General features: G+C 28.8%; 1 protein-coding gene across 2 annotated transcripts in view; it reads left to right on the top strand.

Annotated features, from left to right (window-relative positions):
• Positions 1–675: 675 nt before the first annotated feature.
• Positions 676–17414, top strand: part of LOC148273609 (cubilin) — an 88206-nt gene continuing 71467 nt past the window's right edge. The window contains exon 1 of one of the 2 annotated variants that reach the window (XM_088238434.1): positions 676–1259. In XM_088238434.1, coding sequence (XP_088094560.1) covers positions 1148–1259 — 112 coding nt within the window. In that variant the 5' untranslated portion in view covers positions 676–1147. Of the gene's footprint in view, positions 1269–17414 lie in introns of both variants that reach the window. The other variant, XM_088238433.1, reaches the window with a different exon arrangement.

Below are 17414 nucleotides of genomic sequence, written 5' to 3'. Positions count from 1 at the left end.
GTTCTAATTGTTCATATGAAAGTTCATGTTGAATTTTAGTGCAACCATTTTTTGTTAAAATAATACAAAAAACATTAAACGTTGAAGAATACATTTGATTTATTTGGCGGCTTATGCCTTTAACGAAGTATTTAAAACAAATTTATAAAAATGATATTCAAAAAGTATGTGCAAGTATAAAAACCATATTAGATCAAAAAAATTAAGTGGCGAACCAGAAAAAAAAACAAACACTTAAACCCACAACTTGAGCACAAAATACAAAACAGAGGAAAAAACAGACAAAAAAAGTTTTGAATTTCCAGAATATAAAATTTTTTATTTTTTATTGTTTTCCTTTTTTTGAGCTTTGATGCATGAAAACACAATGTAGAAAAAACCATTTTTCTTGAATCAACCGCATTTATTTAAACCTCACGATTCCATTAAGTATTTTTAAGGCATGATAATAAAGCACCCCCTATTTAACTACCCTGATAAAAAGAGGGGGAATTTAAAAATGAAAACACTGAACAAATAGATTTTGAAATAAAGTAAAAAAGGGAGCGTATTTGTTCAATTTAAATTTGATTCTACTCCCACGAAGGGATACTTTTTGTGCGCATGACGTGGAACAGAGTTAGTTGATTTTCCTTACTTCTCCCCTAGAGTAGTCCCCTCCTATTTCAGTAACGTCAGTCGGCGCTGGCAGCCGTGGAGCACAGACGCGTAGTGGAAATTGCCGTCAAAATCATAAGTTTTTCGTAGATTACAGCTAAAAGCTCCGGGCGACAAAGTGTCTACCGCGTGATTATACTCAGATTAAATCGCGATAAATATCTGAATTTTCCATCACTATTGGACAAGTACAACCATGTCGATTTTATAACTAAACGTTAAACGAGTGTAAAGTAATGTAAGAATAATTTTCGTTTGCTTCGCGTGTTTATTTAGAAAATAAATCCAGAAAACATTAATTTATACTAACGTTGCCCAGATATTTTAAGTCAACGTTTTCGATCGCGTTTCATTTGAATCTTTTCATTCATTCAATGTAATAATTTTGCAGTTCGGTGCCGCTTTTGAAGACCACGAAGTTTTTAAAATGAGTTAGTTAAAGAAATGTCTCAAGTCAAACATTAAGAAAGTAAGTGTACAAGGGAGAAATATGGCGAACATAAGTGCAAGAACCCCACAAAATTGGGTCACAAACGCCGCAAAATGGATATGGATCATTTTCGTTCTCTCCGCAATATCAGCTGTCAACTCTAATCCATCAAGTAAGAAAAGTGAGTTTTAGTTAAAGAATGTACAATATATGAATGTAGCCTTTTCTTTTAAGTAGGGCATTGCTATACACGCACCAATGAGACAGCTAAGTTCTACTTAATGTTGTTTTCAAAAAATATGATGTAAGGACATAAAAACACCCTTTTCATATGATTAAAAAATCTTATCGTCTTATTTGAAATAAAATAACGGACGATAGATGGGGTATTTTTGTATTATTTTTGATTTATCATTTTTTTATGTTTATTTAATAGTAGGCTAACGTACTAACCAGTATACTGCCCTCACAAGCAAAAAGAAAGCTTTTTGACAAAAATTACAAGATAAATGAAATATGATGTAACGGTCTACGAAAAATTTCAAATCATTTAGTATAGAGCAAAAGGTAGTAAAAAAAATCAGAAAAAAAAACATTTTAAGTTGTTTTTAAGTTACTTATAATTTATAGCATAGTATCCAGAGATTCACAAGTAAAAAAACAGGGTAGATATGACACATACTGGTTTTATGCTTAGAATCAATTGACACATACTGAGAGGTTTTAACTTATGATTATTTACAGTTTTTTTTTTGTAATTTGCTACCATATCTAACAGCAACTTAAAAACTTTTTAAACAAACTAAACAATTAAATGTAACTAAACTCTCTAAACTAGAATCCTTAAAATTTATTCATAAATTAGCCACAGATGTTATTGTAGACGAATAATAAAAACTTGAAAAAAACTGTAGTAAACATGAACACAATACGAAAATATCAGAAAAATATCATATACAACCTTTTAAACGAGAAAAAGACAATCGAGACTAATAAACCATGTACTAAAATTTTACAATAAACTACCAGACAAAACTAAACAAAAGACTCAGACAACCTTTACAAAAGATGTAAAAAATATTATTATTAACAGCAGAATGTGAATTTTAAAAGTAAAAATCTTATAATATTTAAATAAAAAATAAAAATTAAGATAAAAAACTTGATAAATATTTAAAAGTTTCGTATCTCAATTTTGACTTTCGCAAATAGTTGCATTTTAGCTTATTAGGGCAGTATACCACAAGGCCGACTAATCTCCATTTGATTTTCACTTGAGAGTTGTATATTATTTTAATAACACGCCAAAGAATAATATTAATATTGAAACACCATAGTTTAACGATATCCTCTGGGTTGTGACGATACCTGTGAAATGAGCTATAAAGTGTATTTTGCAGGAGAGTAAATTAATTATTTTAAATTCAAAATGAGCGCGTAATTTTTTTTCTTAACAAATACCAAAACAATGCAGCTAGTTATAAAAGATGTTACATAAAAGTATAAGGAGTATGAGAAATTTAATTTATACCTAAAAATAAGGGTGGTTTGACATTTATCATTCTATTTTGTAAAATATTTTAAGTTTGTTAGTGAAAATTCTTGATGGAAGTTTATTGTAATTTATTAAAGATTTAAGTATCACTCTTTTCGTATTTCTATAATAAAATACTATTTTGTAATTTTTTTATAATCAGCGGCTTTTCTAAGGTACAAATCGTGCAAAAGAAAATTGAGTGTAGATAAGAAGGCTTCGTGGTCTACTGGTTGTTGAGTTTGCATAACATAATGTAAATGAAAACATTTGAATAGGATTATTTATTTATTTAAACACTTTATTTACAAATACAGTTTACAAATATATGCATAAGAGCAAGCATAATGCTTAAAGGCAATTTCTTTTTACCTACCCAAACCGTTCAGTACGAGAAAATCAGTGGTACAGAACACTTTTTGGGTTGATAACACAATAATAATAAACATTTGTATAAAAACCGAGTACATGCGTATCATTTGTCAATGTAAAAAACATTACATATGTCGTGTAGATTTGATTACTTACTCTTTTCAGAAAAGTGCTATTATTTCAGTTTCACTTTTCTATTTCTGGCTGATTTCCGCATAACGACGTTTTATTATAGTCAGCGTTCCTTTACGGGTTATTAAATATTTTTACCATTGATTTAAAAATCTATGGATAAAATTCTACAATGAGAAGTTACTTAAAATGAACACATGTCCAATACATGAATCTGCGTTTTTCTCCCATGCCATAGAAGAGTGCATCAATTTAAATTTATTTATCGCCAAGCGTGCATTTTTCATAATATTCAAACTCTCGCTGATAGACGAACCACGGCTGATATAGTGTTACTCACCAACATAATATCTGATAAAATAGATTCCCCCGAATTGGTTAACCGCATTCATCTTAAGGTACCACAGACAAACACGTTATACACAACTTTTCCACATACCTAAATGCAGAACAAATTCGTCAAAAAACGCTACGATTAACCGTATTATGGATACGTATAACAGGAAATTTAACGACATAGATATATTTACCAAAAATATTAAATATATCAAAACTGCCATAGGTAATAAATTGTCTTTGTCCGCATCCTCCTCTCCGTTGCTCTCTATCCCTGAACAAATATAAGTTTTATAGTGAGAAGATCTTTAATATAATTATGTATCCCCGTACTGCGGGCCAACTGTTTATGACACCTGATTTTTATAATCCGAATCATTTCTATCAAACTTATATGTTATTCTTATTTATATATTATGTAGGTGCATAGAATATGCATTTGTGTGTTCGCTTTGAATCAACGTTCGCGTATTGTGAAACCTTATTTTATTGTTGTCATTATATCGTATTTACTACATTTTGTGGTTACCTACCGTACTCGTATTGTATGGGACTCGTCGCACATTATTCATTCGATGTGTATCAGTTAAATGTTAAAATAAAATTCTTTTTTTTTTCAGAATACGGTTTTGAAATTTAACATACTTTTAATAAAAAATACAATTTATAACATTTCTTGATTTGAATTTGAACAGAAAGGTTTCTAACTTTTTACTAAGTTCTTTATTGTACCATTTTTAATTCAATTACGATTATTTTTTTATACTTACGCACCCACACACACGCACCCTCTCCCTCATTTATTCCCACATGCACGTGTATCCTCTCCCTCATTCATTCACGCATACACACATTCACATACACATGAATACAAACGTCACACAAATACAATTACGAAACTTCTTTTCTTATATATTATGTGTCATTATATTTACAGTGGATTTTTTTGATTAGCTTGAGCATTGTTAATATTTTTCTACTTATTTTGTTTACGTAATAGCTGTAAAAACCCCAAATAAAATAAAATAAAATAAACTTTATTTTTATTTAATTTTCATCATTCAATGAATACCTTCCTTATGGTTAATTATTATTTTAATCAATTATTAGTTTATTATTAATTTTAATTTTTTTGTTTTTAAAATAAATATTTTTGTTTATATGATTAACCAATATATTTGATTTTGAGACCCATTTTCAATGAGTTGTAAATAACTCACCATGAGAAAATAGGAATTAAGTTGGGGTAGAGTGGAATTTGAACCACGGACCTTTGAGCCACCAGTCCGAGACACTAGCCACGAGACCACAACCCGATACTGCTACTATATTAATAATTTGAGTGATTTTCTGAAGTAACTTACTTGTTACAAAATACCCCAGATCTGGGGTATAGTGTTACAAGCATAAGGGAATAGTTTAACAAAGAAAAGAATATAAAAAACATTGGCCAAATTGGCGTTTTAAAAAATGCTTCTTGGAAATGAATACATATAAGCTTGTCTTTTTATTTTACCCGTAGTATGTGGATGTGGTAACGTCATTTACATAATTAACTGGCACAAGTGCCATATCGGATTCCAATGGATAATAAAAACAATTTTTTCTTCCTGCACTTTTTGGGATGTACTGATTTGCATTATCTTTATTCTTATCGGTATCACTCAGAACTCGGTCAAAAAAATGATTTTCTTGTTTTTTGGAAATTTTGACGTTGACAAAATAATTAATCAGCCAACAGTTTTATACAGCGCTACGTTACACTCTGACCTAGAGGATATTAAAATGATTAACTTCAATTTTAAGTTAGATAGAAATAACTGGCAAGGGAGTTTGATTTATTAAATGTCTTATAAACAAACATTAAATAAGAAAAAACATTTCCTTACCAATAAAAATAATAATAATAATACTTATGGTTTGTTAACAAAAATATCAATTACATTATCGACTACATGCACAATTAGGTTATACATTTATCTGGATCATGTCTGGTCTGCCCAACTAGGTACAACCTGTTTTAAGGCAGACATTTTTATGCAAAATAAACAATAACATTACTTGCTTGATTGATTTGGTGTTTATTTTGTAGAACTCCATAATTAAACTTATAATATTAGAAATCAAACACTGATTTGAGTCTACTGAACACTTTATTTTATTTTTACAAATATAAACATATGAAAATAAAAACTTCGTGACAATTGTTTCGCCTTGTTAGGACATTCAATCCATATAATCTTCACATTCGTTTGAAAATGCCCTAACAAAGCGAAACAATTGTCACGAAGTTTTTGTTTTAATATGTTTATATTTGTAAAAATAAAATAAATTGTTTAGTAGACTCAAATCAGTGTTTGATTTCTAATTATAAATAACATTATTAACTACTAGTTAATTAACCATACAGTTAAACAATATTAATTAATACCATTTATTCGATCAATCTAAGAATGTATTTCAAGTAAATTTTCCGATTTTTCTCGACCTAAACCATTGTTTAGGTCAAGAACTATTTTTTCTTGTCTTGACTATTTTAAAATAGCAACAAAATGTATTTTTTAAAATTACTTCTTCACACTAACAAAAGCAACATTTTATAATTACTGTTAAAATTATTGACATTGCACTCTCAGTAGCCGTAGAAAAAACGATATTGCAGTAAATAAAAAAAAAATATATTATTACCGTTATAGCGTACTCCGTGTTACACTTTTCCCTACCTCACCCCGAATTGTAATTTTTCACTATCCTTTGATTGATCATCTTATCTTTAATGTAGTTAAAATTATTCAGTTCCGCTAGAGTTGGAGCAGTAAATGCAGCGGCCTATGCACTACTGGGTAAATCATCATCATTTTTCTGAATCCAGTGGTGCATAGAGCACTTATTTTTTTAACCGAATGGAACTTTTTTCCATTATCTGTAAAATTAATGTAAGGTGATAAGTCCAACGCTTCCGGCGTCTCTTTTTAACTACCTTTGAAGTTATTATTTCATGTCCACACCTCCCAAAATTAAACACGGGGCCTCGAAAATTGAGAGCGATCGCGTCATTCACTACACAACGACGAGGACTTATATCGACTCGATTTCCTTATTTATGCTTTTTACCTAAAAGCAGTCCAGCCGAAAATACTCGTCCAGGTTTTAGATTCTATTTCACAAAAACCCTTAAAAATCTCAGTGTTGTCAAGATATACCTATATACCTGCGTCAAAAATTCCAACGCTTATCAGTTCATGGTTTACCTTTTCGTTCTAATTCTCAAAGCACTCTCTTAATACCCATCCACAATTCCTCTTTCTTCTCTTACTCATATACTGTCCATGCGGCTCGACTGTGGAATCATCTCCCATCATCCGTCAAAGATATTACTACAGTATCTCTGTTTCAATCACGTCTGAAAAATCATCTCCTTTCTCTTCCTTAATCTCTCCTCCTTTCGTCTTTCGTCTTTCCTCTTTTTTTCTTATTTCCATTGAGTAAAAGTATTGAATTCAGCTTATTTATAAACAGATACGTTTATTTATATTTTTAAATATCTTTAGCTTTTTAATGTTAATTTTCTATTAAATATGTTTTAAAACTTGAATTGTAAAAATAAAACTTTTATTTTATTGGTTAGTTGAAAAAAAATGCCATTTGGCAATAAGCCCGCCAATGTACAAATAAAATTATGTACAAAGTTAAATAAATAAATAAGATGCTACGAGAACAATTATTTTAGCTCCACCTTTTATTCCTAGAACAGAGATTAAAAGGAGTTTTGGAACTTTTTTTAAAAGTTATGTTATAAAGAAGACGATAATAAGATTTTCTTTTTTTTTAAACTTTATAATATAACAATTTTTGGTTATGTCTTAATGCTTGCAGACTAGCTGGATTTCCTCCCTAGGGAGTTATTTTCTAAATTATTTCACCACAAATTAGTCAATAATCAAACGCATTTTCCCCGGTTTAGCAGATTTATTCCCTAAATCAAACGCGAATAGAAAATGTCAAATTACTCAATTTCGTATACTTGACATTGCATTCTGAAGGCTTGTAATCAATTAAATAATAAAAGTGACGTTAAAACAAATACAAAATCTTTTAGTGCTCATTTTTTCAATTTGGAAAAAAGGACACAACACAAGTCTGAACACCTAAAAGTCAATCGTATTTTTATTTTAGAACAGATACAGATATAAAAATCAAAATATGACAGCCAATTTAAATAATAGTTACTTATTATGAATAAAACCAATAAAGATTGAATCATCATCATTTCTTTTCCTACAGCTAATGGTGCGTAGGGCACTATATTGATATGTTTAAAATATATATTTAAGAACCAAAACGTATTTACCTGCAATTCAAATAGATTAAGTTTAAGAAAGAATCGTGTGCTAGAAATTCCACACTCCAAAACGAGGCTGGCACAGAGACATGCATATTTTATAGGCAGAATTTTTCAAAATTATTTTTAACTTGATAATATTTTGTTAATCCCAAACTTTCGAAATTATCCTTCTTTTAAAAATCATGCACTATCCTGGATTCAAACTAAAAATATAAACTCTTTTTTTCTGTGATATATTTTGTTGCCCTTAATAAGGAATATATATTTTTTTTTAATTACTACAAAATAAATAAATACATCCTTATCTTTTACAGAATATTTTCTATTTATCTTTTTTTCTCTTTTTTATATTATAAAAAATATTATTCCGGTCTATTTATTATGGGGGCATAAAATTCATTAACATTTTTTGTATACCCACAAACAGGCCAAGTCCCCGTGGAATTCTTCGTTTATTATTCTTACTTTTCATATGTATTTTATTGATGTAATTATTTTTTATTTTTTTATTATTCTGTTTTACCTCTTATTTATATAGTCAAAAAAAAATAAAAAAATATATAAAATATCTATTTGCTGCGTATCTCGAAGAACTATGAAATATTGAATTTCTCTTTGCACACCTGATTATGCATATGGCACTGTATTGATGTACCAACTGCTGCGTATTTCGAAGGACTATGAAATATTTAAAGGTAATAACAACTTTTTAAAAATATATTTAATGTTATTTATCTTGGGAATCGAATCCGACACCTTTTGCATGGTAGGCAAACGCGCCAACAACCATATTCTTATGCGAATGAATAAACCCTGGTAACCGGATTATTTGCCAACTTAAAAGTAATTAAGGTTCCTTTTGAACATTTAGAAAATTCACAGAAACCAAGATTAAGCCTTGATTTTAACTTCAAAGTCAAAGGATATTAAACATTTTTTGCTTAGCCTAGCTCCTAGCTTGACGCTTTTTCTTGTCAATGATCCTGATCTTAAAGTAAATTAAGTTGGATGTTTATGTATGTAACTGAACATTTCACAGGCATAATAAACAAAATTATACGAGTAATATTTTAGGCTACATTATTAATTTTTATCATAATGTTTTTTTAATACGTATTTTGTACACCGAAATTTTCTTTTATTTTAAGAAAAAAATAAACGTATATTATATTATGAATTTTACTCTTCTAAATTCAGCTGTGTATTAAACTGGAATAAAACAAGATATTATATTCATTTATTATAAATCAATTCGGTTATTTGTTTATAGTAGTTATATGCAGACGACCTTAAATGTCTAGTAATTTAAGGGCCCCAAAGTCAATTTAATCACAATATTATTTAAAAAATGTATTAATAATTCAATAATATTTTGAGTACGTCCAAATATTTGTAGATTAGTTTTTAATTTTTAATATATTTTTTTCAGATTTGTGAGCTTATTGCCAAAGACATATTATTTCAACCAACCGATTAAATGACAAACTGTTAATTAATTTTTTATACGTTTGTATGGTTTTGAATGGCAATGGCAGGCGCAGTGGCACAGTTAATTAGACGGCTAACTGTGAAACTGGCGTTGCAGGTTCGATTCCCGCCAGTTGAAAAAAAAATAGTCCAAGAAAGATTTTTTCATCAATTGGTCTTGGTGTTGTGGTGAATTTTTCATTACCTCCTTCCATATCCTCTCTATCCCACCTGCTGGCAAGCCTAAAAATAGAGTCCTAGTGGGTTATTTCTTTTTTTTTTTTTTGTCAGGGGAGGTATAATAGTGATTTATAGTAATGTTGGAAAAATCGCAGAATGACCATTAACAAATAAAAAAGACTGGTTAAGACCTTCGTTTTTTCAGTATTTATGTACGGTGCAGTGTTGGACGCTGAGAAAATTTGAAAAGGAAAAAATCAAAACTTTCAAAATAGATGTTTGCGGCAAATGTTGCGGATTCCGTGGACAGTCAGACATACAAGTATATTATCTATACTCCAGGAATTCGACATAAAAGTAAGACTAGCATCCACATGCAAGAAAAGAATCCTGCAACTCTTTGGAGATATTCCAGAGGAAACTCTGATAGTTTGGATAAAACCATCCTCCTGGGAAGTATTGAAGGGACATCGACAAAATGGAGCGGCTTGGTCACAAAATTATCACAACTATCACTGGCAGACTAGTGCAAGACCGTTCTAGATGGAGATAGACTGTCCACGGACGAGCCGTGTCTAGATTTGGGCGTGATCATCAACCTCAAACATGAGGCACGGATTAAAGAAAGATAGTTTCAATACGTATACGTATTTAAAAATAATGTTTTGTGAAAATTGAAATTCTAGTATTTATTTCAAAGAGTTTTATTTATTTATTTATACAAATAGATATTTTACAAAACAAAATGTTTCCCTCACCATAAGGCTAACGGTCCCTTTGTTGGGATATATAATGGAAAGTGGAAGCATGCATATTATTAAACATTAGCAAAAATAAAATTTACTACAGAAACATATATTTCAATAAACATTCAGACAACACGCTTAATCTTTATATATATAATTCTTTTGTACGTGTGATGTCACTGAACTCTTCCTAAACGGCTTTACCGATAAACATGCAGTTTTCAGCAAAATGTAGATCTTTAAGCTGTGCGTGTTTATAGACATTAAAATTTTTATTCGAATCTGGAAAAAAAAGTTAGAATCATAAAAAAAAAATTCATTGACCTACTAGGGTTGCATTCGATTAGAATGCAGGTACAAAAGAAAATGTCAGGATTTTGTTTTTTTTTGTGTTTAAATTTCTTCCCATTCATTTATTTTTACTGGATTTTTGGGAATACTAAAATAGTATTTACTGGCGTTCTTGTTGAGAAGAGCAGAGTTTGATATTTGAAAAAAGAATTCTATATTTGAATATGAATTATTTTTAGTTTTGGAATTCAATCATAAACAAGTACCTAGGTACCTGCTTATCAACAAAAAGTCTTTTCCAAAGTAATAGCAAGAAAGCCAACGTTCTGGCAGGACAATGTCTATCGGGTCCGCTAGTAGTAGATAAGTCTCGTCCCTTAGACAAAATCCAAACTTGCTCACTTTTCCTGAAAACGATTTTCTTTTTGGAGAACTTAATTTGTTCTTTCAAGACATTGAACACTCTTGGGGCTAGAGAAGAGAAAATTCTTTAAAATTACTGACATAATATAATATAAGCTAAATTTTAAAAAATATACTTTACTGGCATAAGTCATAAAAACAAGTTCCGAGATAATCGCCCTTAAAGCTTTTTCATTCTTTCAACGCATTTTTGCTTCAAGATTTATTTTTTATTTCTGAAGTTTTGAAAGAGTATATTTTATTCTTGATAACATAAAATTTGAATTTAACATCTTGCACCTATATAAAAAAATATTTTCAATAAATAAAAACTGTCGAATTAATGCATTCTGTCAGTATAGCCTAGATGTATACCTTTATAATGTATTGGGTGTTAATACTGTTAACATAAGTTATGTCGGTTTTTTTTCCAAATCTATAAATGAGCACCAAAAGTCAAACAAAATGGGAAAGGTGAAACGGTATTCAAAAGAAAAGTTTCAGTTCTAGAAGATGCTGTGATTGTTTAAACGTCACGTACATGTTTATCATTAAATTTGATTACAAGCCATCAAAATGGAATATCGAGTAGACGAAAGTGAGTATTTTCGACACGTCATTCTATTTGCGTTCAACTGAGAAAAAATACCAAAAAATAAATTAAGAAGAGAAATAATGAAGGAGAATTATCCGGGTCAATATTGAATAAAAATGACTTTCTTGAAAACCCCCACGAAAGTTTAGTTATTTAACTTTTATCCTAAGTATGAGTGACATAAGTTTTGTTCTTTTTTTATCCAAATAAATTAAAAAGGAGATCAAATGACAACAAATTAATTAATTATGTATTTTTATATTACATCATTTTAAAGAGTTTGTTTTTTTTTTTTTAATACATGTAAATTCGCCTAATAACTTTCAAATTAAGGCAGGGGCCAGATAAAGCTTGCACATAGAAACTTATTAACAACAATTGTTATGTAATACATATTATCATTTCCATGATCAGGAAACTTGAATTTGGAAATAGGTTTTGAAGGAGATAAAAAAAAGATTCAGGAAAGATAAGGAAATAAAATAAAAATAAAATAAAGGAAATAAATAATTGTGGAGGTTAATGTTCAACAGATATATAATTACGTTTCAGGCGTTTCTTTAAAATGGATAAGTAAGGTGTTTTTTTTTATATGAAGAGGTAGCTCATTCCAAAATTTGGCACATTGTATCTACTTGACATATTATAATGTTTGCTAAATCTTAATTTACCAAACATATAAGTTGGTAATTTGAGTCATCCAATTCATTGTGTGTGCAATAAAGACGTAGTTTAATTAATGGTGCTGTTAAATATGGAAAAGAATTAGGGTAAATATTTCTTAAAACCTGGTTAAATGTAGTGATAACGTGTTCATTAAGGATATTGCGTGGAAAGTCGTTAGTTGATCGTGTGAAGAATAAGGATATTAGGACAGAATTCAAGGTTGAGATGAAAAGAAGATTAATAGGAACTCTTAGAATTGGATGGCACAAAAGAAAAAATACATCCGAGAGAGAAATTTGGCGAAAACTTTTTTTATAATTGAACTATGGTAAAAATCAACGCGGATATCATGACAAAATTGTTTTTAACAATGTTTTTAGAAAGTACGTCAGAATTTATTTGGACAAGGACTAGATTCCACCCTCATGGCAGTTATTGATCAAAATCATACTTATTTATTTATTTAAACATAAGAATTATATTATTAAAAATACCACTGTTTGTTAAATTTATATTTTTCACCAGTGAATAGGTTTCGACATTACTATTTAACAAACTCTTATGTTAAAAAATATACAAGCGAAAGCAGGATTTGTCAATAATGGAGTTTGACCGTACACTGCCTAATGTAGATAATCTGCCCAAATACCGATAATCAAAGTATAGAAACGATTTCAAAGATTTTTGTCACTCGGCAGCTCATTATAAACGTTTATTTTATACATTTTGTAAACCAGTGGCGAGCCGTGATTTACTTTTAAGGTAATCTTCATAAATGGTCATTAATTTCTACCTTCGTTTAAGTATATAACAAATGTAAGTTATATAATTATAAATGACTATTTTTCTGTAGTTCTGTGAAAAAAAAACTGAAACAACAATTATTATTTTTACCACGCGATAAACGTAGTTTTATTTGACACTATTTTAATACATTACTTGTACAAAAGTTTATTAACAAATATCACACTGATATTCAGCAGTAACTGCTTACACTCAACGAAATCAGCCGAAATCGGCCACTGCGAACACCACATGTCATATGTGATACATAATATGTCAACGGTATCCTATCAAAGAAAAATAGTCCGTCGGAAATAATGTTAGAAATACTACTTTCCAAATAGAGAACCTTCAAATGATATTTGTAATCTGCAAGCTTGTTTAAGTAATAAAAAAGCTGACTTGACAGTTGTAAAGTTACTTTTTGGTACGGAAAAATAAGCTGAGATATTCGGCTAGTTTCATCGTTAACTTGAAACAGACTGGGCGCTTGGCGCACTTCATAAATAATTTTTTTTTTGAAGATATAAAAGATGGTGGTGATTTATAATACTTTTTTTATTTATTTATATATTTTATTTATTTTCCCATGAATATATTAACTAAAAAACATTATTTTCGAAAGTCAAATATAATGGTAAGCTGTGCATAATCGCTTATTTTGACGATTCGCTCCTGTTGTTTACTGACCTTTATTATTTATTTTAGATATCGCCACCAGGGTATATTTGTTCGATAAATAGTTAAAATTGAAAACAATATATTTTTTCAGTATTTTTCCCAGTAGCTACGTAAAAAACGTCACAAATAAAACGAATTGAATTAAACTATATATTTATGTGAAATTTACTTAATGGGACACGTTAATGTAAATATATATAGATAAAATTTATAAAACAAATATGTTTTGTAGTAATATTGTCCTAATATTTTTTTATCTAAATAAACTAAAAAAATAAAATAATAAATCCGTTTCTTTGGTTGACCAAAGGGTATCAACAATATCTCTACAGGACCTAACTACTCTCTAGGCTTACTCTTGTGATTTAATAGTATTTTTTTCAAATTCAGTAAGTATTTCCATGAAACATTAAGCGTCAAAATAAAATTGTTGACAAAAGGCCGTAAGTTATTGATTGGGTCTCCATTTTATTACTCAAATATTGTTATACTGTAATAAATACGTTATGTGTAAAACCTGTTTCCTGTGAAGATGTTTTTACAGAAAGTCAAATAAAAAAAAGACCCTGTGTACCTGTGAATACTTAATTACTTTTATGTATGTACATGCAGGTACAAATTATGAAAAAAGTTGTAGCTTACCTATAAAAAAGTCACCGTTCGCTACTGCTACATACAGCTGAATAAAACTACTTAGTTTCCCAAAAAATAATTATTTATAATATTTTTTTAGTGTTTAATTTTAAGTATATTGCACTAATGATAATTTTTTTTAAATAAAATCTATTTTCTTACAATTGCTTGTAATTTTGTGCACTTACTTTTAAAAACAATGTCTTGGTCTTGTTTAAAAAAAAGCAGGAACGGGAATTAATAACATTTAAAAATTAAATATAAAAAATATTACAGAATAGTGAACTTTATGGGGTTTTATGGATATAATAATTATGATTTATTAGGTTAACATTTCTAGACATTCGAAAACAAAACTACTTTGTAATAAAATATCACCTCACCACACCGGCAAAGGAAAATGAGATAAATTATGGTGTAATGGAGCTTCGGATATTTTCCATGTTATCTAGGACGTGTTGGGTAGTTCGGGACCTCTCGGGACTGTTCGGTACAGTTCGGAATATTTATGGAAGGTAGTCAAGCTACACTATCATCCGTTCCATTGGACTGTTTGTTTATGGCCAAGGGATAGCCAAAAGGTTTCCCCTTAAAATATCACGGAAATGCATATTAAAACATTTTTATTTTGCAAAGTCCGATCTCAGATGTCAGTTGATAATTACTGTAATCAACTTTTATTAGTAGATCGGAGATAAGTATACCCAAATGTGGATTCGATTTTTTTTTATTTTATGACAGAAACCAATACTAAGTTGTTTTAAAACGTCACTGCAATCTATATAATTCTCGTCCTCCAAGTCAAGGGTTTTAAGGCTGTAGTTTCATTAAAATATTAAAATCACATCATTTTGACATTCCAAAATGTCGTTGTTTCAAAATCAAGCCTTAAAACTGTTTAAATAAATTAAAGATAAAAACAGTTATTTTCTTAAGTATTTAAAAAAAAAATATATAATTATAAGAGTTTTACATAACTAAAACATAATAACTTTTCTATCGGCGGAAAAATTAAACCAAGGAACATTGGTACTCATTTAAAGACAAAGTCTTCATTTAGACTTTGTGTTAATGATTTAAGTATAATAAATTGAAAATATTATGAAAGAAAAAAAACTTGAATTGCGGCTTTAAAAACAAAATAAACGCATTATAAATCACGCTAATTTAGGGGTATTTCTCTAAAATTCTACGTAAAAATGTTTAAATAACCAAAATAGTTTAGTTACCCGTAATAACGAAGAATATTTGATTTATAAAATAGACCCCAGAAACTCGGCAATAGTTATTCCCACGTATCGGATATATTTAGTGTAGGGTATTGTTCCAATAGAACGAACCTTTTGAACTTTGTCAAAGATGGCGAATTCAACCTTCAGTTTGATTATTATATGAAACATTATTTTAATGATTATTTTGTCATATTAATCTTGTAAAATACTTTATTATTTAATTTGATTTTTACAATTTCTACTGAATGCGTTAAAGAATTTTTAGGTTTAAATTTTGTTTCTAAATCTTGGGTAAAAAGTAATATTTAAAAAAAAAATATTTAATTCAAATTGGTTCATTTTATAAGTTTTGTGAAGGGTCATTTTGCCGTATATCTTAGTAAAATATATATTTTTTTAAATACTTAAAAAATTACACAATACGTTCATAGAAAAAAATAAATGCCCTTGATATTTTGAAATAACATCATCTGACGGACTACCACTGGGTAATTATTTAAACCTACAGGGCAAAGAACTTTTAAAAAGTCCGTTTTTGTAACGTTTTCTGTCTTTTAAAAAAAAATCTTTGATGAATTTGGACACGTGTTAGTAACGAATGTCTCATCTCATAAATACTATTTTAAACTATTGAAATACGTACGTTTTAATACTTGAACGAGTAATAATAAACATGTTTACTAATTCTATGCTTGTTTTCATTTTAAACAATATCTCTTTGACACGTTTTCCTTTTTGATTTTCGTCAATAGCTCTTAAAAGTTCTATTTACGATGCCGTACTGAACTTTTTGACTATCCTCAAAGTACAAACTGATATTGTGCGAGCAGCTTTTATGACATAAGAGAGTTGTGAAAAATGTGAATAGGCTTTCCAAAAGGTTCATTCCGTTCTGACAGTTTCAATACTGAATAGAATATATTTCTATATCAAGTAACTATATAGCCGAATTTATCTTTTCATATGTTTTTGTAAAGCAGATACGCCCTTATTTATTTATATTTACATTAGACCCATGGTCACACACAGGCAATTACCGACAATTTTTAAATTACGGTACGTAATGTCCTATTCAAATATTATTATAAATGTATTTTTCCTCCATTAATAATAATAATAATAATAAACACGGTACAGCATAAGTACGATTTTTTTAATGTTTAAGTTTAATTAAAAACTTATTATTGTTATCAAAAACATTTTTCACTTTGTGGTATGACATTTTACACTTATTTCTTTATAAATTTGTAAAAACCACTTTTTTTTTTTTAATTACACTTCAACCGGTTTCGAGGTTACTACCTCATCGTCAGGAATTTAACTAACTTATAATTACATGCGTTGCTATTTATATAATAAAATATTGTATGAAAGAGACAATATTTTATTATATAAATAGCATATCTCTTTCATACAATATTTTATTATATAAATAGCAACGCATGTAATTATAAGTTAGTTAAATTCCTGACGATGAGGTAGTAACCTCGAAACCGGTCGAAGTGTAATTTAAAAAAAAAGTAAGTGGTTTATACAAATTTATAAATAAATAAGTGTTAATTAAAAACGACTGCTATTTGTTTGCAATAAAAATATTTAAAAAAAAACGCCTATTTGTACAAAAATCGTAATTCAAGAGATGTAAATTTTCATGGATACAAGCTTTAAGTTGTTGAGAAAGATTTTTAAATCACGATTTTTGAAATAGGGTTTAAACGCATTGTTTTAAAAAAAAACTCCTTTATTTACTGAATAACTGGAGTAAATAGTAGAAAAAATAATATAACTTCGAGTTAAGACATATCAGAAAATTCATTCAAAAGGTTACTTTTGTTACTAAAATGATGAAAGATATATTAAAAGATTAAGCTAATTATTTTAGCATTTAGGACCATTTTGGACCATTTTGCAAATTTTACAAAAAACATTTTA

This window comes from Micrasema longulum, unplaced genomic scaffold (genome assembly GCF_059751315.1).
Source record: "Micrasema longulum isolate JH-2025_06_02 unplaced genomic scaffold, ASM5975131v1 h1tg001896l, whole genome shotgun sequence".
Lineage (NCBI taxonomy): Eukaryota > Metazoa > Arthropoda > Insecta > Trichoptera > Brachycentridae > Micrasema > Micrasema longulum.
Note: the sequence above shows the minus strand (reverse complement) of the source record. Positions and strands in the feature narration are given on the sequence as shown.